The 19,435-nt window shown below is 41.1% G+C and overlaps 1 protein-coding gene across 2 annotated transcripts in view; it reads left to right on the forward strand.

The window, feature by feature from the left end:
* Positions 1-13,922, forward strand: part of LOC141804305 (enhancer of polycomb homolog 1-like) — a 30,846-nt gene extending 16,924 nt beyond the window's left edge. For both annotated transcript variants that reach the window (XM_074688658.1, XM_074688657.1), the window contains 12 exons: positions 1,822-1,967; positions 2,121-2,327; positions 3,661-3,809; positions 3,991-4,138; positions 4,251-4,412; positions 4,790-4,879; positions 5,079-5,227; positions 5,437-5,858; positions 9,080-9,201; positions 9,291-9,429; positions 10,213-10,588; positions 12,195-13,922. In XM_074688658.1, coding sequence (XP_074544759.1) covers positions 1,822-1,967; positions 2,121-2,327; positions 3,661-3,809; positions 3,991-4,138; positions 4,251-4,412; positions 4,790-4,879; positions 5,079-5,227; positions 5,437-5,858; positions 9,080-9,201; positions 9,291-9,429; positions 10,213-10,588; positions 12,195-12,267 — 2,183 coding nt within the window. In that variant the 3' untranslated portion in view covers positions 12,268-13,922. The remainder of the gene's footprint in view (positions 1-1,821; positions 1,968-2,120; positions 2,328-3,660; positions 3,810-3,990; positions 4,139-4,250; positions 4,413-4,789; positions 4,880-5,078; positions 5,228-5,436; positions 5,859-9,079; positions 9,202-9,290; positions 9,430-10,212; positions 10,589-12,194) is intronic.
* Positions 13,923-19,435: the final 5,513 nt, after the last annotated feature.

Raw genomic sequence — 19,435 nt, forward strand, 5'->3', positions numbered from 1 at the left:
CCTCTGCAGAAGGGTGATGTGAATGAAGGGGATAAGACTGGGCTCTGTTTTACTTTGGGATTGTCTGAGTTGACAGATTTTTTGTGTGTCAGGCTCCACAGTTTGCATCTGTTTGTACATGATCTGCCTTACAAGAGTCTGTTACGCAGCCAGTTGGATCCCAAGCTGCATGATTGAGGCAAAAAATGGTTCTCAGGATTATTTTTGATTAATATTAAATCAGATGTTCACATTTGATTTTGTACCTTCTGATTTTAAGTTAACAAAGCAGTGATTGTAGTGTCAGCTAACCAACTGGAAATGAATAGCCGTAAATAGTGACACAGCAGGGATTCTCAGAGCTGTCTGTTTCAGGTTTTAGTTCCAAAAAGTTTATGTGGCGTCCTGGCAAAAACGTATAGTTTGAGATGTTCAGGTCAGGTTTTTTGGCCTCCAGTTCAATAAGGAACATCTGCTGATACTGAAGTGTGACCCAAATCCAAAACCGATCAGTTAAAAACGGCCCAGATACACTATGTCCCGAACCGGGTACTTATGATCGAAATGGGGGACGTTCAGACTTGAGTAGGGCTTGATACCCTACCTGAATCTATGTGCGTTAATTTGAATTCTACTTTAAGTTTTACATTTTCTTTGGCACGTATGAGGTATTGTAGCCAACAAAAAGCCATAATAATAACCAGGGATGCACCAGAATGACGATTCTGAAAGGAAAAAAAAGAAAATAATATGCATCCCTGATAAAAACAACCTTGATACGCTGAATATTACTGTGCAAATTTTGTGTGAGCTCGTGTTTGGACTGATGGTCATAGTTACTCAGCTGGTAAAGTGTGGACTGCATGTGCACACTGAGCTCTTGCTGCATCATCCACATCCAGCCCTCTGCTCTTTACTGTGTGTCATCCTCCTGTCCTGTTCCTCTGTAATCTTTACAGAAACTTGTGCAGGGCGAGCAGCCAAGGCTCATGCTCAGTGTGTAGAATACACAGCCTGACAATCTTCTCCTCCAGTCATTCAATCAGAAGCTCTTTGGAGCCGTGTGCTGGACATCATTTCTTGTCTTCAATTAGAATATTTATCACTGCTAAAAGCCTTTTTGTTTGAAACATTGAATCACTGAATGATGAACTCCAAACACTGACTGGTGTGTAGGTGGAGGTCTTGTATCTGTGTGGGAATGATGTCAGAGCAGAGAACTGACTGTATACATCTCTTTGTACGTTTATTATGTGACTTCACAGCAAACACAAACTGACCCCGAAAACACAAAATAATACTTTGAAAGAAAGTCCATGACTGCTTCATACCACGCAATAAGCTGAGGGTTTCATTTGAGAATCTGACTGCTAAAAAACAAACTGATGAGGCATGAGTTAGTTTCTAGTTTCACAGGATGTTTTTTAATGTAGGTGTAAAATCTGCTTTACAATGACTCAAAGATAAGCTTTGTGGAAAGTCTGCTCTGTTTTTTTCAGAGATTGTTAAGTGATGATGTGTGAACTTGGCTGGAAGCTGGTCAGTCGCTGTTAAATAATTCTGCATGTGGAGCTTTCACTCATTACCGGACCAATTAAACAAACTCTACTGTTGAGCTGATGTAGAGAGGTCATATCAACCTGATCTCTCTGAAGATGTGAATATCCGAGGGCATCAACACAAACAAGGCTCTGCAATCAGGGGATCTGATGGGAATATATATGTGCACTTTCCTGAAGTCCAAGCTCCTTTTTTCTTACTTTAATGTTAAATCTGCAATGCTTAATAAGCTTTTCTGCTCCTGTTAGTGACTCATACATTGTTCCTTTTCTTGACCTGCAGCTTTCAGCTTAGACGCAGAGCAGCCAGACTACGACCTGGACTTGGACGATGAGGCGTTTGTCATCAAGCTGAAAAAGAAGATGGAGATCAGTTTCCTGCAGTTTGAGGAGATGATTGACCGTCTGGAGAAAGGCAGTGGACAGCAGGTGTGTCATTTTTCCTCCAGTTTTAAAAAGCATATAAAACGTACCTTAATAACCAGTGTGCTTGATTGCAGACATTTAAAACCTGTCGTTATTACAGCCCACTTTTTTAAAGATTCACCTCCACCATCATATAAACTCATCTTTCTCTCATAGCTCGTGAGCCTTCAGGAGGCCAAACTGCTACTGAAGGAGGACGACGAGCTCATCAAGGAGGTCTTTGAATACTGGAGCCGCAAGAGGAAAAACAGCAAGGCGAACGCCCTGATCCACAATGTGAAGCAGGAGAAACGGGACGGCTCCAGCACCAACGACCCGTACGTGGCCTTCCGACGGCGGACAGAAAAGATGCAAACCAGGAAGGTCAGTCGTCTTTGTGCTTCAGCGGCAGCTTGAAGGTGGCAGTAATTAGCTCTTAGATTAGTCTTTTATTGTGGGCCACACAAAAACAAGTCGTCGTGCTTTAATGAGATAGATTCGAATAGATGTGTCATATGGCATCTGAATGGTTTGAATTCGAGGCCTGAAAAATAAGAGTTTCATTTCATATTCACTGAAACAAAGACAATCACAAGCTTTCAAAATAGATATTTAATGCACATGCATGAATCTACCTGTTGGTTTCTGACTTTAAAATAGGTTTAATAAATGCTAAAATACATTGAAGTTTGTAAAACTATTTCATTAAACATTGGAAGGAGACCTGCTTATTTCCAACTTCGTGATTTTGATCTTTTTCTTGGGTTTTGTTTTGTTTTGTTTTTTTATTCAGTGAAATGCCACAGAGCATTTCTTGCATTCTGTTGCTCTGTTAATCAGTAGGTTAATCAGTATTAACCTCATTCCGACCAAAATGTAGTTTCAGCGTTTTCCTGCTAATGCCAACCATTCAAAACTGTTGACCAAGACTTTTCCTGTTGTCCAGCATTTTGTCTGTTATCAAAGCAGACCCAATCAGGAGGAATATGGCTTTGAAACCTTTTTTATAGGAAATATGTTTTCATATAATAAAGCCCGAGTGATTCAAGATAAAACATGTCATGGTTACATCTCACTGTCACCATCTTTTATGAAAGCCTTGATTAAAAAGCTGAAACAGATTTTCAGTATCTGACCCTGACATGCCTCAAACCCCCTTATTAAACAGCTCTGATTTCACTCCTGCATCATGTCTCTAAAGCTTTCACTGATGCTGTTGGGTTGAACACTGTGAGTGAATAGAAGGGCAAAATGTGAGTTTTAAAGTGCTTTTAAATTGTTGTTATTCGTCCATGCTAAAAAGAGAGGTGCTTTGTGAGTTTTTATTGAGCGGTGTTGAGAATGACGCAGAATGAAGGCCCTGAAAGGATCGAAAGCACACTTTTTTATTAAACCTGTAACCTGAACTTTTGTACACTCCATAAAAGACACATGAGATAATTTAGATATAACGTCAAAATCCACATCACAGACCAGATAGTTGAGGAAAAACTGCACCTTTTGTGTGAGACTATCATATTTTGACAGACTCATGTGGATTACATTTTGATATTTTCTATTTTTTTGCAAAAAAACCTGAATGGTCATCTGAAGAATAAACTCTACTCTTTAAAAAACATCTGCTCTTGATATCTTTGTTTTAAACAAAGAAAAATAAAACATGTTTAACAAGTCGTTGTTAAAACTTCTTCTCTCCCACGCTCCCTTTGAACTTTAGAACCGTAAGAATGACGAGGCGTCCTATGAGAAGATGCTGAAACTACGCAGGGATCTGAGCCGAGCAGTGACCATCCTGGAAATGATTAAGAGGAGAGAGAAGAGCAAGAGAGAGCTGCTGCACCTCACACTGGAGATCTTTGAGAAGAGGTTTGTCTCTTTGTGGTTCTTAACACACCAATTGCATAAAAAAACAACTAAAGTTTAAGGTGTAAGAAAACAAACCTGGAAAAGGGCACATGGTCTGCTTAAGGTCTAAAACTAGGATGAGAGGACAGTTAAAGCTGTGTTTGATTTGCTTTACTCATTGTTTTTCTTTTTTCCCTGTCAGAAATGTCATGTCAGACTTTGGTGGTGAGGTGATGGCAGAGGTGTTGGCTGAGCGGGCGCTGGTGAGGCCGCAGATCATTCCCCTGGTCCCTCTCACCAACCAGTACCGACACCAGGACCACATGGACCTCAAGGACTACAAGTCCAAGGTGAGGCTGACCTTCAAGATGAGGACAGTAGTTGAAAGAAACTAGTGTTGATTTTTTGACCAGTTTTCAAAAGTGTGTGCTCTTGTCTCTAAACTGTTTTCTCCATTTTTAGCCTGAGAAGTCAGAAGTTCCCCGGCAAAAGAGGAAATATGAGAAAAAGAAGGTGTTGCCTCTGTCATCGGGAGCCCCCCACCATCAGGGTCCTGTGGTTTTCAATGCAAAGGACCTCAACCAGTACGACTTCCCCAGCTCAGACGACGAGCCCTTCTCCCAGGTACAAACACCGTCCTCACCAACTAAGGTGCTTATTTTTGCTAAGACATGCTGTTTTAAAGAAAAACACTCACTTAGTTAAAAAAAACCTTTAACACACATAAACACAAACACATTTGTAACATCATTCACTAGAAGACTTGCAATAAACTTTTAGTTTTTTAAGCATACACAGAACTCATTCTGGACCTTCACTTTATGAGTTCAAACTTTGCCACTGCCCTCAGCTCTCAATCCTTATAATTCTATTCAGACTTGCAGAACCATATGAAGCGAGTGGGTTGGTTTCATATTCATGTTGGAGCGCCTGGCTCTAGAGGTATAAATTATGCTCCTCCACTGACCCTCTTACTGACCCTTTGACTCCTGTGTCCACAGCTGCACTCAGGCTCATCAGAAGCAGAGGAGGAGAACGACCCAGACGGTGCCTATGCCTTTCGCAGGAAGGCAGGCTGCCAATACTACGCTGTAAGTACAGCGAGCATCATTCCCATTAGGTATAGAAAGCTTGTCCCACCTAAAGAGATGCATAAATGTCTCATTAGCAGTACCTGACTGTTGAAGGTGCTCTTGAAAAACAAAAACAGGAACACTGATCTCGAAGAACAAGGAGGAGGTTTCATTATGACAGGACCACCCTGACATTGAGCATTTCATTTGCATGCAGGCTCATCAGAACCGTGTGGGGAGCTGGCCATGGTGTGGACCCTGGGAGGACGGTTTGGCAGAAGCTCGCTTTCGCTACAGTCTCACTACGCTCACTGTTCCGCGGCGCTGCCTCGGCATGGCTCGACGCCGTGTGGGACGAGGTGGCAGGTCAGTTAAGTTTCTGTTCAATGGAAATGAAATGTTTTTACTTGCGTGATGCGATGAGAGTCATGGGAGTATGCAGTGTTATGAAGCAAGCTGTACAACAATTTTCTTTGTTCAGTATCTCCGGCACATTCAAGACATACTTTTATCAAGCTTTGAGTTAACTTTGACAAATATGCTACAAGACCTCACCTCCTCCCCTCCTCTTGCAGGGTGTTGCTCGACCGGGCGCACACGGACTATGACAACATTTTCCACGGACTGGATCAAGAAATGCTCGACCTGCCTCTCCCACCCTCTCCTCCTCCCCCTCCTCCTCCTACAACTACTTCACGCTCGCCGGCCACCAACAAGTTTGCCAGTACCTCAGAAACAAATACCTCAGACAGAAGCTCCACCCCCTTCTCCTCCCCCTCTTCCACGGACCTCAGTCAGATACTGTTGAATATAAAGTCGTGCCGATGGAGGCACTTTAGACCACGGACACTACCACTACACGAGCTGGACAATGCCCACCCGCTATTCAGGAAGTTGAGTCGAGGCCTGAAGCGCTCGCTCTCGGCCTCTGCAGGCGGGGGGCAGCACGGCCCCCAGCGCCCGACAAGGGTGGTCCCTGCACCCACACCCACTGCTGGTAAGTGAAAACACACCCATACACACACACACACAGTGCTTTACTCGACTCAGCTTCAGGCTGACGTCATGATCTTCTGGAGGATAGGACAGACTCGAGTCGTTCAAAGTGCTGTGTCAAAGTTTGTCGTTCTTCATCTGGTTGTTAGGGTGTTACTTGGCATTCACAGCACTTCACCTCACGTCTCCTCCCACCCCACCCAGTCTGCAACGTGTCAATTAAATCGGAGCTTGATAAATAAATTCATGAGATGCTCAGGATTTGTTTCAGGTGTGTGGAGACCGAGTCACGTAGAGGTGAATGCAAACTAAAAGCCACAGATCCCTGGTGGTGTTGATGTAAAGGCAGTCAGGCGTTAACTTTCTGCTACATGCTGTAAACAGGAGTTCTGCTTGTTTAGATGCACATGAAAAACAACTGCGCATTGATTTCTAAAGATAAATCTGTTTTTATGAACCACAAAGAAACTCAAAGCAGCACATACAAGAACAGGAACAATTGGTTCAGTGATGAGACCCACTTCTGCAGTGACTTAAGTCTGCAGAGAGCCGCCGCGTAGAAAGCTGTAATTATAAGGTTCAGTGTTTTGATTAAACGATTCAGTGTCAGGTTGCATGAAATGTGCATGAAGCGCGTTCCAGATGGAGGCGGCACACGCCGTACGAGCTGTGACTGATAAACGCTCAGAGTGATGAGGAGTTCTTGATCCTGTGAAGCAGAGCGTTGAACGGCTCTCAGGGAATAAAAGAATCAATACTGCACTGAAGCACAAGGCCACGTAATACCTTGAAATGTGGGAATAGAGGTTTGAAATCAATGGAAAACCTTTAAAGAAAGACTTTATTAGGGGATATTATTTACTGGAGGAATCGCTGGGATGTTCAGTAGACCGTGGGTGAAGTCAGATATTCCCAACTCGTAAACATGTGAGGTTGTAAGGAATTTTAGCAATTAGTCATGAATCAAGTCATTGATTTTGAACGTGCTGAACATGTTTTTCCATTTTGCATGAGATCAGCTATTAAGGTGTCATTTGAAGCGTCTTTCAGTGGAAACCAACTGGCTAAAAGACATTGAACTGAAGACATTGAACTCTTATATAGCTTTAGTATCCCTCGTTTTAAAGAAAGTGTGTATTGGATCAGTTAAGGCGTTCTTAAAAACTAATTTATAATCACTGGCTCATGTTTTCAAAGACGGATCAAAGAAGACATCTCGTGGTTGAAACACGATCACGGTCAAATTAAAGTGGTAACATGCTGCTTAGCAGTCAGATTTCCCTCCTGTTCAGAATCAAATGTTTGGACTAGGGCTGCAGCTATCGAATATTTTATTCGAGTATTCTACTGAATATCCCATCAATTAATCGAGTAATCGGATAAAATACAATACAGCAGTTATTTTTCGAATGAAAATTTTTCATTTTAAGAAATAGAATTTTCTTATACAGCATGTCAATATGAGCACTTGCTTTGGTAGCTCCAAAATTTGTAAACACACTGACACATTTTTTGTGCCTTGCACATGTCATCAAATGTTGCGGACCTGTTTCGTAGAATGACCCATTAGTCTCCAAACTCAAGAAAATAAGCTAGATTTGTTGCTAGTTGCTATTTTGTATAAGAGGTAACTTGAGGGGTCTGAAAACTCTCTTAATATGGCCTCAGCTCTATTTGAAATACCACTCTTTGATTTTTTTTTTTTAATTAAACGATTCCTTGAGGCGGAGAAAATTACTCGAGTATTTTTTGTAATCGAGTACCTCAAATCATTCGAGGAATCTTTTCAGCTCTAGTTTGGACCAAAGCTCAGACAATTAGATCATCCTAAGCTGATGTTTCCTTGTTTCAGGAGTCTATTTAGAGGCACTGGTTGCTAGTTTTTGCTAATTCATTTAGAATGGTATCATTTCCCTTTGATGTGAAGTTGTGTAAGGTTGGCAGTCCTGTCAGAAGAAATATTGGTTAAGAAAAACAGTGTTTGGATAGGTTGATGCAGGAAGCCTTTGCTTTCCTTTGTGTAGCAGAAAAATCTGTTTTTTTGTTTTCCCAATCCTTAAAATGCTCAAAAATCATGTCTGTTTAAGGCTTTGGGTACCCTGCGAAATGCTTCAGAGGCAAAAATGTGCAACATCCACGTTACTGAAGCATCTACAAGAGCAAGCCTTGAAAAGGCGTGTTTGTATAAGAGTCGTTATAGCAGCTACTTTTTCAGTCTTTTGAATAGAAATTGAAATTTGGACCCACTTATTTGTCCACAAAACATCCAGAAGAAAATCAGTTATCTGTGTTGTTGTTGTAATTGCTTGAGGATAGGACTATTATCTCCTGAAGTGTTTTGCTTCAGTGAATGGATGTTTAAGTATTTTTAAATATCACACATTGAAAGTCGTAGTTTAGTTTTAGTTTCTCATCTTGGTGTCTTGAAGCTGTTTTTGTTTCAATAAAGGATGCTAATTGGGATGATTTGGGAGGAAAACGAGAGCTTGAGAGTTTCATGTGGAGCATAAGTCACTGTGTCACCTCAGCAGGTGTGGCTGAGCAGTCGAACAATAGGAGCCAAAAATAGCTGCACAAACATTTTACAGCCAAGGCATTTCATATTCTGACAGCTGTTTGCCACGCGTCCACGTTCAGCAACAGTTTGATTGGTCCACCTGGATGGCTCGGTGTGTGTCATCCTGCCAGGCTTCCGTACACGTTACTAAGACGGGAGGTCAGTTCAGTTCTGAGTCAGGAGGCTGAAGCAGACTGATCCCTTCTCCAGAAACCATCACATGAAAGAGACACAAATAAAAGAATTGGGTCTAAAAAAGGAAGTCGGCTTGTTTACGCGCTTGTTTCTAGATTTTTATTGGAGTTCAGTAGAAATTTGTCATAAACTAGGACTGGAACTGATGATTATTATTTTGGTTAGTATTTGGTTGTTTACACGACCAGTAATTATAAAGTTGAGTCGTATTGTGATATATGCTGTATTTTCTAAAGCTCAGGGTGACACAGTGACATCTGTGTTTTCATCAACAACCTGAATATAGTCTTTTCACTGTCAGATGAATGTAATGAAAAGGAGAAGACTTCACAAAACTGGATCAGTTATCAAAAAACTTAAATAATTTAATAGTGTTTCTGTTGTTTAAATTTGTACAGCAGTGTACCAAAAATGTAAATGACTTGAGATCGTGCCTGGATGATTCACCGACTCTCGCCTCTCTTCCTCAGCTTTCACAGCCGAACAGTACCAGCAGCATCAGGAGCAGCTGGCCCTGATGCAGAAACAGCAGCTGGAGCAGATCCAGCTGCAACAGCAAGCCAACAGCACCGCCACTGCAAACAGCACACATGTCAGTATCCAAACAGAACACTCTCTGATGCCGCCGTGTGACCGTTTCCATTATTTCCTCACTGAATTTATTTGTTTTCCTCTCTGCAGGGTATGGCGAACACGTTGGACCAGGCCAGCGCTCAGTTAGCTGCCACAGCCCTCGTCACTGCTGAGCAACTGCTGGCTATGAAAACCAAGGAGGAGCTGGCCCTGGGAGGCGGAGTCAACGGCGTCCTCTCCCCCTCAGGTATGAAGACTGCTGCAGAGTCAAAGAGTTGAACGTTAAGGAAGGCAGAGGATGTAAGAAGAGGGTCTTGTGCGAAAGATTATCAACCATTTCCCATGTGTCTTATAAAGTGACTGTTTAAAATTAATGCAACCATCCTATGCATCCTACCCTCCATTATTTTGTCGAGATGAATGACGTAACCAGGTTTAAAGTGCTCTTAGAAAAGTGTTGCAGTCTGGTGACACTGAGCAGACAAAGCAAACAATTAACCTAAAGTAATTACAGTCCTAAACGCTGTGCAGTGAAAGAGCAGATAACAGCACAAAGCAGACAGAACAAAAACCAGCAGCACCAAACCCCCCAACAACTGATGTCGTTTCAGGCTGCAGGTTTTTGGAGAAAAGTGACAAAAGAAAATTTCCATTCCAGAAAACGCAGATACAAAGTGCTGCATCTAAGATCTGTCCTCCACAGATAAAACACTGCAAACTCAAGAGCCTGATAATCACTGCTGAAGAGTTTTTGTTCCTGTATGTACTGTCTTTGTTATTGTGGAGAAAAGGAATGAATCCATCCCTAACATGACCTCATCCTCGTAGTAGATTTTCACTGTCGTTTGCACAATTTAAACGCCGTTTTCATCATTTTGCAGCGTTTGAAGTCGCACTTTTAAATATATATATATGAATTGAATCAGCCTTGAAAGCTTCACTGGAGGACAGGTTGTCAACGATCATTTAATAATTAAAACCTTCATCTCCAAATCCCACCCTCCACCCTGTCACCCATCTCCACCCCAAGGTGTCTACAAGGGCTTGCACCTCTCAAGCACAGCGTCCCCTTCCCCCGCCACCCCAGCTCCTCCCACCACTACCCAAAAACCCACCCTGCTCCACCCCTGCACCACCACCAGCTCCACCTCCGCCACCAGTAACAACAACGGCACCGCCCACCCTGCCAACACCACTACCACCACCGCCGCCACTCAGGTCCTGCTGGGAAACAACAGCCTCCGTCTGGGCGTTCCCACCGGGAAGCGCGTCCACGCCCCCCGGACGCTGAGCGCCACCATGCCGACATCCGCCTTAAAGCTCGCTCATGCAGCCGCCGCCACCGCCAACTGTCAGAAACCTAAGGTCACTACGGCCGCAGCCTCGCCGTTGGACATAGTGCCCAGGTAAGAAAGAAAAAACATACTGAAACAACATGGTTATGATGCTCTGACAGAAACAGAAAAGACAAACCAATCAAAGCCTGAGTCGTTTTAAAAACTAAACTTTCTCCTGAGACTTGTAGACTTGACTTTAGGCGACCACAGAAATGGCCTCTCGGCGTTGATAAAGTGGTTTGTGTTAAGTTTGTAGATATCTCAAAACAACAGAAATTGAAAAGGCTGTTTTCAACGCTTTTCAGTCGGGGATGATTTAGGAAAGCTTTGACCTGTTGTGTTTCTCATCGAAATTCAATTTCTTTTGAAATCAGCCAGTTTATTCTGTATTGATGTTTTTATTTGTTGTAGAGAAAAAGGGCCTCTGTGAACTGCACTCATTCCAACATTGATTTTTACAGAGTCCATTATAAGTTTCTCACTATGGCTCTATTTTAACAAACAGCTCAGCTAGTGACAATTAAAGCTCCTTTCCACTGTGGGAACTAAGAGGAAATTAATGGAGCTTCATTGTTCTGCCGCCAAACTTCTTGGGACTAAAATTTGCCTCTGAGAGTGCAAGAAACCTTAGGATACCAACATCTATGAATACTCCAGGAAAAATACATGCAGGGAAAAGTATAACTTGTATAAAACATTTAGTTTCACAAGGATGTCACAATTTAAACGAGTTAACAGTTTAATACCACAGGAACAAAAATTACTCCTTGGTATCTTACAAACGGCTAACTCTTAAATTTCTACAACCTTAACGAAAAGCCAGAACCCAAATTGAGAAAACATGTTGTGATCATAGACTGTATAAAACATGGACGAAGCATCCGCAACGTCACCCGTCTGTTCCTGAAACCATGAAATGAAGCCAATCCTTGGACGCAGCCAGGCGCAATTTTTCTTACTCTGCAGTTTTGAGGATTTTAAGATCACAAGTTTACCCGATCAGAGGCGCAGCTCATGTGACTAACAGGTCTAACACCCTTTAGCTGTTAGTAAGGAGACGTAAAGCCCATTTCTAGAGTCAGCATTTCCAATATGGCTTCATTATGCTAGTTAGGACCAAACAGGTATCACATCAAAGACTATGTCCATGTGTTTTACTGCCTTTGGTTAATAACATTCCTTTCAAAATAAAAACACAGGAAACTTTATTTTATTTTTCCTATTTTTATTTTTTTTTATTTCTTAAGGCAAAAAAACACTGTTGAGTTGCAACCCTTTAATTGAGAACCACTGTGGTTTAGAGTGTCACTTTTGAAAAGAAAAATTGTTATTTGTCTGATTCATGGCTTTGTTTTTATTAGAGATGCTGGCTTTCTTCACTTCCTCTCTTTGGCTCATGACTGAAAACATTTGTTTTGTTTTCACAATCTGCTTTGATTTTGATGTTAGTGGGCAAAAAATATTATATATAACAAAAATTCATATGGTATTGAAAATGATCCAGCTATTGAGAATTCTCACATCTTAGCCACATCCATGTAGTAGTAGTTTGGCAGGAACACACAAAATACTCATCGGAAATTGGGGAGAAGAGAACTGGAAGTTTAACCTTGTGATCAGTATTAAGATTGTTTTGTTTCTGATCATCCTTTTCTTCTCTTTCATTGTCCTCCAGGGAGAATCACGAACAAGACAAGCCAGCACTGAACAGTCTATCAGAGAACACAATGGCCATGGAGGTTACGTAGCCTCCTGCTCACAGCTCGCAGGAAGAGCAACTCCTCTGTGGTCGTTTCTTTTTTTTTCTTTTTTTTAGGTGCTATGCATCATTTGATAGTCGTGGAAAAAAAAGTGGTGGCGGAATGAGCACGGCAAGGCTGAGTTTCCATAATAACTGTTCTGGGACTTAACTGCAATGCTCGTCTCGTACAATTTTTTTTCTCTCTCCCCATTTCCCCATTTGTTACTGTTAATAAGAGATCGTCTGTAAATTCTTAATATGGCAATTATATGTACAGTACTGCATATTTGTAATACCCCCCTCCCTGACCCCTGTTCTTGTATATAACATTACTTGAATACAGAATTGTTCATTTGTGATGTTTTGCACTCAAGATATTAAAAAAAGAAAATCAAAATTAAAAAGAGAAAACAACAAACTGCAACTGGTGCGAGTATGAGGTGTGAAAGTTGTACCACAGAAAAATGTATGTCATCACATGCATGGTGCGGAACCTGCTGTTTGATCTATTTATTGTGCCGTGTTTACAAAGGTTTTTTTTTTCTTTTCTTTTTTTTTTTTTTTTAAATCTTCATTTTTTATACACTGTACCCCTCACCGGTTCCCCGTGTTATAGTCAGTGTTTAGCTAGAGTAAAATAAATCTGTATTTTTATTTTTTTTATTTTTTTTGGATGTTGCAAACATGGCCGGGAGCTCGTCTGTTTTTGTCAGGCTGTCTCCTACGATGTGTCCATGTCATTTTAAATCCATGTAGACATGCATTCATACAGGTTGAGGTGCAGGGACGTAGAAGAAGACGGCGGGTGTGGATTTGTTTGTTGTAGGCATCAGTTTGTCTGTGGGTTAATCAGTTTCCACAAAGCTCTTCCATACATATATTATTCCTGAGACAAGTAACAAAACAATGGGGACGAAGACTCTCCCAGAAGACATCGCTGCTTCTGACTTATCTAAGCACTATTTTTTTTTTTTTGTCTTTTTTTTTTTTACCGATTGATGCTGCTTTTGTATGATTTCAGTTTCTGGTTTGCACCAGAGGCTTTATTTACATTTTGTTTTCTTTAGAAGATAATCCCCCACCTTCATTGTCATTTTTTAAAAGAAATATTTTTGTATCTACCACTTTTTTTATTTCAAAATTCTTCACAAAAGGCTTCATTTTTTTGTTACTTGTTGATCTAAAGATTTAAAAAAAAACTAAGGGAGAAAAAAAATGCAGTAACTGACATTATCATTCCAGCTTCTACATAATATGGAAAAAAAAACATGTATGTATTGAAAGAAAAAAATACAAAAAGGAAAAAAAAGACAGTTTTCTCTACTTTTAAGAAAAAAAAACTCTCCAGAAGGCTGCAAGGCCATGAACCACACGTTATCGGGTGCCTTCATTTGGGACAAAAAAAGAAAAAACCTAAAAAATTTGCTCTCTTCTGTGAAGAGTTTGGTACTGAACAAGGCTACTTGTAGTTTTTCTTTGTCTGTACCACAATCCCAATGCCCATTCCAATGGCCCAGTTGATTCATGAGTTTTTGTTTTGTTTTTGTAGACCCTACCACCACACACACACACACATACACACATACACAAAGAGACACGCATACACAAACACGGGAAAATACTAAGAACCCTTTGAATTGTCACAAAATGAAATAAAAATCCAGGGCATTATGTGTTTTGACCTGCATGTCTCGTTATTTGTCGTCTTTGTCTTTCATGTTTTTTGGAAATTAGATGCACAGTAGATTTATTTCCATTCTGAGTACCAGGAACCATAGTAGGAAGAACTCAAAGCTTTCTTCACCTTGTTTTCTGTGCATTCACCTGGATTTAAAACACCAACTGACATCAGGGAAATTTCAAGCTAATTCTGTTTTTCCTACACTAGTTTTCCACTTCATAATAGCAGTGACATAAGTCCCCTCTTTTCTTGTTCCTGGAACTACTTCTTGCAGTGTAAATGCACCTTTATCCAAGTTAGTCCAAAATAACTGCCAAACTCATGTCATCATCTTTTATCAGTCTCTTTCTGGCTTATAGCCAGCCGACTCCAAAGCTCTAGTCTATTTTTAGAGCTTTGTTTTGTTTGTCGTATTCAGAAGAGAACATGAATGAGTGAGCAGACTGTCCTGGCAGCAGACCAGTATTTACTTCAAAGTGCTCCAGAGGTGGTTGGTTGCTTTTGTGTTCAAAGGCTCCTGTGACCTATCTAAAAACTTTTCTATGTACATGGCAGATGTGCTGACTCATACAGGTGAATTAATTTGGATACAAACATGAAATCTGTATTCATAATGTAAAGTAAAATATTTTGAGGCTCATGATATCCAGAAACTAAAAATCTGAAGAGGTCAGCAGATTCTCTATGGGGCTCAGGTCAGACAGGTTATCTGTTCAGTCAATCTCAGTGACATCATCATCAGCTAAATATTGGGTCATAGTTCTTGTGTTGTGGGCAGGCGCTAAATCTTGCTGGGAACAAATCTGCGTAAAGTTTGTCAGCAGATGGAGGTGCTCTCAAATCGCGTAGCTCCTCTGTGTTGTCTCAGCTGTGTTGATCCTGGATTAGATAAAACTTAGCTGATGACATCACCACTAGAAACTTCACTGCTGGGCTTCGAACATCTTGGATTCTGTTTCCCTCCACTCCTTTCTCCAGACTCTGGACCCTGATTCCAAAAAAAAAATCCTGTTGTTTTTGTTGGATTTGGAACAAGGACTAAACTACTGAACATCAGCCAGGTCATTTTCCACTTTGGCTCTGGTAAGATGCTTCCAACACCTCTGGTTCTGGTGGTCTGGTGGTCACTTTGCTGCTCCAGTTCAAAAACCTGAGTTTGATAGAGCTGGCAGGAAACACAAGTATACTGATAAGCATATTTCTTCAGCAGCAAACTGTGTAACAGTTTATCTAATAACTTGTACTGAACTTATTTCAATAATGTAAAAATATAAGACATAGTCCTCTTGGCCTGTTATACAAGTTAAAACAAAGCAGTAACATCGACAGCATGAAAAAAAATATGTGTAGAAAGCAAGCATCAAAAAAAAAATATCGTCACCTTCTTAGAATAATTACCCAGATAATTTTTTCCTTTTTTTAAAAAATGACTTAGATAATAATTGTAGGAAGGCGACAATGTGAAAAATAAAACCATCCAGTCTTCCCACAGACTTTCTTCTTTAGCTCATCTGCAGACTTTTCTACACCCTCAGTGGCTGCCTTAAGATTCTTAAAATTGTAGAAATAGGTAATATTTCTCTGTCATCTATTCCCTCTTTCACTCTAATTCTTCTACCTTTCCATTGTCTCCTCTTTGCCTGATTTAACCACCTCTTAGCAGTCATAAGCTTCTTTCTTTCCTTTGACACTCATACAAAACAAAAGCGAGATCAAGAAAGAAGTCAAATTAGCTAAAAGATTTCAGTAAAATCACTTTAAACTTTACATCTTTAGAGTTTGGTTAAAGAGATAATCTCTTTGATCTTTAAACTGTAAATCTCTCTTCACTGGCTTCCAGTGGCAGCTCAAATCAAATTCAAAGCTCTTTTTCTGACGTACAAAACATTGACAAGAACTCCTGCTCCTGCCTACCTGGGGTCTCTCATCCAGGTCTACACTCCTTCTCACTCACTACACTCTGCTTGTGAAAGACGCCTGGTGCTCCCAGCCCAGCACGGCTCCAAATCACTAGCCAGACTTTTCTCTTCTGTCGTGCCCAAATGGTGGAATGAATTACAAAACTCTATACAATCCACAGTCCCTTTCTACTTTAAGAGATGTCTGAAAACCCATCTGTTCAGGGAACACTTAGGCACTTAATCTGAGCCTTCTCCTCTGTGTCCTCAGGGATAGGATGAGTCAGAAGGTCTCAGGCTCAGCTCTCAGTGAACTTTCAGCAGCAGTTACTGAATGTTGTTGAAGGTTGAGCTATATTGTTGCAGCAATTAATCATGGTCAATTGGCTAGATTAACGGCAGCACCTGCAGCTTAATAACTTTTAGCCTTTTGTCAAATTTACTAGGTTTTCCTTCTGTCTACATTCTTGTTTTTTTTGTACGTTGCTTGGACAAAAGCGTCTGCTAGATGAAACTGTAGAATTGTACTGTAGATAATCAAACTGAAGTTTAACAAAGACATAGGACTGATAGATGTGATGCAAGGAGCAAATTCATCGTGACGTCGAAATAAGAAAAGAATCTGAAATACACCACAGGTCACACATTTTCAAGTCTTGAAATTTGAAAATAGTCAAGTTAAGCTTTCATTTATTGACAGAAAAAGTGTTTTAAAGGATGAAATCTCTTTTGTTTTTGTAAAGCTGTGGAGACGAACGTCACATGTAGAAATGAGATCAGTACGTGAAATGTATTTTTCATTAGTCTTATTCAAAAGAGGCCAATTTCTGCAGAAAAGTCCAGAGCCCGTGGTTGAGGTGAATGTAGAAAAGGTTCGACCTCAGAACCTCTTCTCCTTCTTTTTTTGCACACTGCTGCATTGCGGTATAACATTTCACTTCATTAAATATATAGGTTTAGATATATGCTGGATTTCTCAGTGCTTTTTCAAGTCCGGTCAGGCTCGCTGCTGCTGTTTTCCCGCGGTTCCATATTCATTGAAGTGAACACAAATTGGTTTGGATAAGGAATGACATTTAAATGTAAATTCTACCTCCAAATGGAGAAAAAGAGGAAAGTCGATAAGAGCTGGAAAATAAATCAGCAGAGTGGAGCCTAACTCCCACAGAGAGGCCGTGTTATCGTCTGCGTCTGACTTGATCATATTTGGATCTTCGCCTGTAATTGCTTGTTTCAGAAAGATGGGGAGAGAGCAAAACTGTAAATGCAAACAGTTTTTTAAGAGATGGGAAGAAGGCTGATTTGTATTCCTCTAGAAATGTGCATCTTAAAACCCTGGGAAGGGATAAATCTGGCCTCTGACTTTAAATGATGCAACACAGCCAGGAGTAAACCTCTGCAGAAAGTTGCTTTAAAAAAAGAGCATGTTGCTTCAGAATATCAAAATTAAAATCAGATTAAATTCTTCTCCAGTTTCATCCTTGTCACTGATGTCAGTATCTTTCTTGGCTGCTGCTCTGATGCTGGTTGGGGCCTTGAGTGACGTTCTTTTCTATAGAGCTCAATCAGAGCTGCTCACAAAGAGGCTTTCACATCACAGCCTCATTATCTGAGCTTCATGTATGCTGACTTTATCTCCCCGGGCCACCTTCGTACCTTCAGCTTTCAATTACCAGCAGCTCTAATGAAGAGCAGGCACACTGAGTGCAGAGTGTGGACGGGCAGGTTCATTAGAGCTGGTGAGTCAGAGGGTGAAGAGGGATGAGGAAGGTTGTCTGGCTTATCAAAATCACCAAATAACGGACTGTCTGCTTCGTGAGTCTCCATCACTACCGTCTGGGATTCACAGCATCCAGACGCTTAAGCTTCATGCTGCCCAGAGTTCATGGAGGTTTTATGATTGAATCAGTAAACCAAAGGGAACATTTACAACATGTCGTAACTCCATCTTCAATAGCTGCGCCTTGTTAATCTCAATCTGTTTGAGCTCCAGGCTCTTTTAATACCTAATTAAAAGTTTCAGATGGAAATACATCCCTGATTGTTTCTTGAACTTCAAGAAGTCACCAAGAAGAAGCTGAAGGGTCAGAGTCTCCTCTTTGGGCGGCGGTAGCCCAGTCCATAGGGGAGTGACTTTGTAGCCAGAGGGTTGCTAGTTCCATGTCCCAGCATGGACCAAGTTTGGGAGTGGGCTGATTGCGGAGGAAATGTTAGCATAATTTCCTGAGCACTGTTGAGGTGCCTTTGAGCAAGGCACCATGCCCCTCAACTGTTGTACATTGCTTTGGACAAAGGCGTCTGCGAAGTGAATTTGAAAATTGTAAGTGACAGGTTTTTATTTCAGCTTATGCTTTCTTAAAGATAGATTCATAAATTCCTACCATCTCCCAATGAGGAGGAGATGAGGCTCTAGCCAGTCTGCATTCATTGTTGGGGCAAACGAATAAATACTGCTCATCCTTTCAAACCAGAAGTCAAACTGAGGACCTTTCTGTTGTGAGGCAACCGGCAATCCATCCCTGAGCAACCTATGCTGAGATCTGTTGCTACAAAAAGTCAGTTGGACTTTCTTAGTCTGAGAGAATATATCAACAGAAAATGCTCATTTTTGCTAATTCTGCGCTATCGAAGGGGCTGTGAGAAGTTTGAAAGTGATCTTGAAAAAGTCTGCCTTCTAGATTTATGCCTGACTGTAATCCACACTTTAAAATGAGACTATGCTCAAATGCTACTAAGCTACCTGATCAAGTCGAGCAAGACAGGATTGATGTACGGCACGTCAAGGTCTCTATGACAACACCACACCGGCCGATGAAGCTTAGTAGAGAAAGGAGAGATCTGTGATTTTCTCTGCTGAAAATGATTTCTGTCATTATTTTTGTAGTGATGGTGGACACAGGAGCCTAACTGTCAGACAGAAACAAAAACAGAAGAGCAGAAGACAGCTCAACGGGAGAGTGATACAGCCCGAGCTAAAGGCTAACACAGGGGCTAAACTGTTTGGCATAATGTATATTTCAACCCACAGTCAGCAGTTATTCTGCAGTGGTCTGTTCAAACTTGAGAGTCTATCAATAAAATGAAGAGTGAGGTTACGTTAGCTCTGCTTGGTAGATGACTGGCAGGACGTAGCTAACCAGGATTCACAACGTTACACATTACAGACATGTCTCATGGCATCAGGCAGTCAGTAGCGCTACATATAAAGATAAAGATAAAGATAAAAAATACTTTATTAATCCCAGAAGGGAAATTCATTTGGTTTGTAGCTCATCTTCCAAATATTAAAGAATTGAAGACTCTGGTGGCTGCAGGGAGGAACGATCTTCTGTATCTCTCAGTCCTGCAGCGCACAGACGTGAGTCGTCCACTGCTGCTTTTTCTCTGGTCTGGTCTGATCTGGTCTCTTTCTCATATGGACGGCTACTTAACTACCAAACAAATTGACAGTTTGCTTGTCGTCACCAAGGGGCAACATCCAGTTTAGAGAATAAGGCCTATGTGGGATTTGCTAAAAGTTGCTGTTCATCGAGAATCAGAAAGACCTGAAGTCACGTACACACACAGCCATAAAAACAGACTTTTACGATATTAAA

The sequence above is a fragment of the Halichoeres trimaculatus genome, unplaced genomic scaffold (assembly GCF_033239565.1).
Source record: "Halichoeres trimaculatus isolate MK-OKI-2021-1 unplaced genomic scaffold, fHalTri1.1 fHalTri1_scaffold_15, whole genome shotgun sequence".
NCBI classification, from domain to species: Eukaryota; Metazoa; Chordata; class Actinopteri; order Labriformes; family Labridae; genus Halichoeres; species Halichoeres trimaculatus.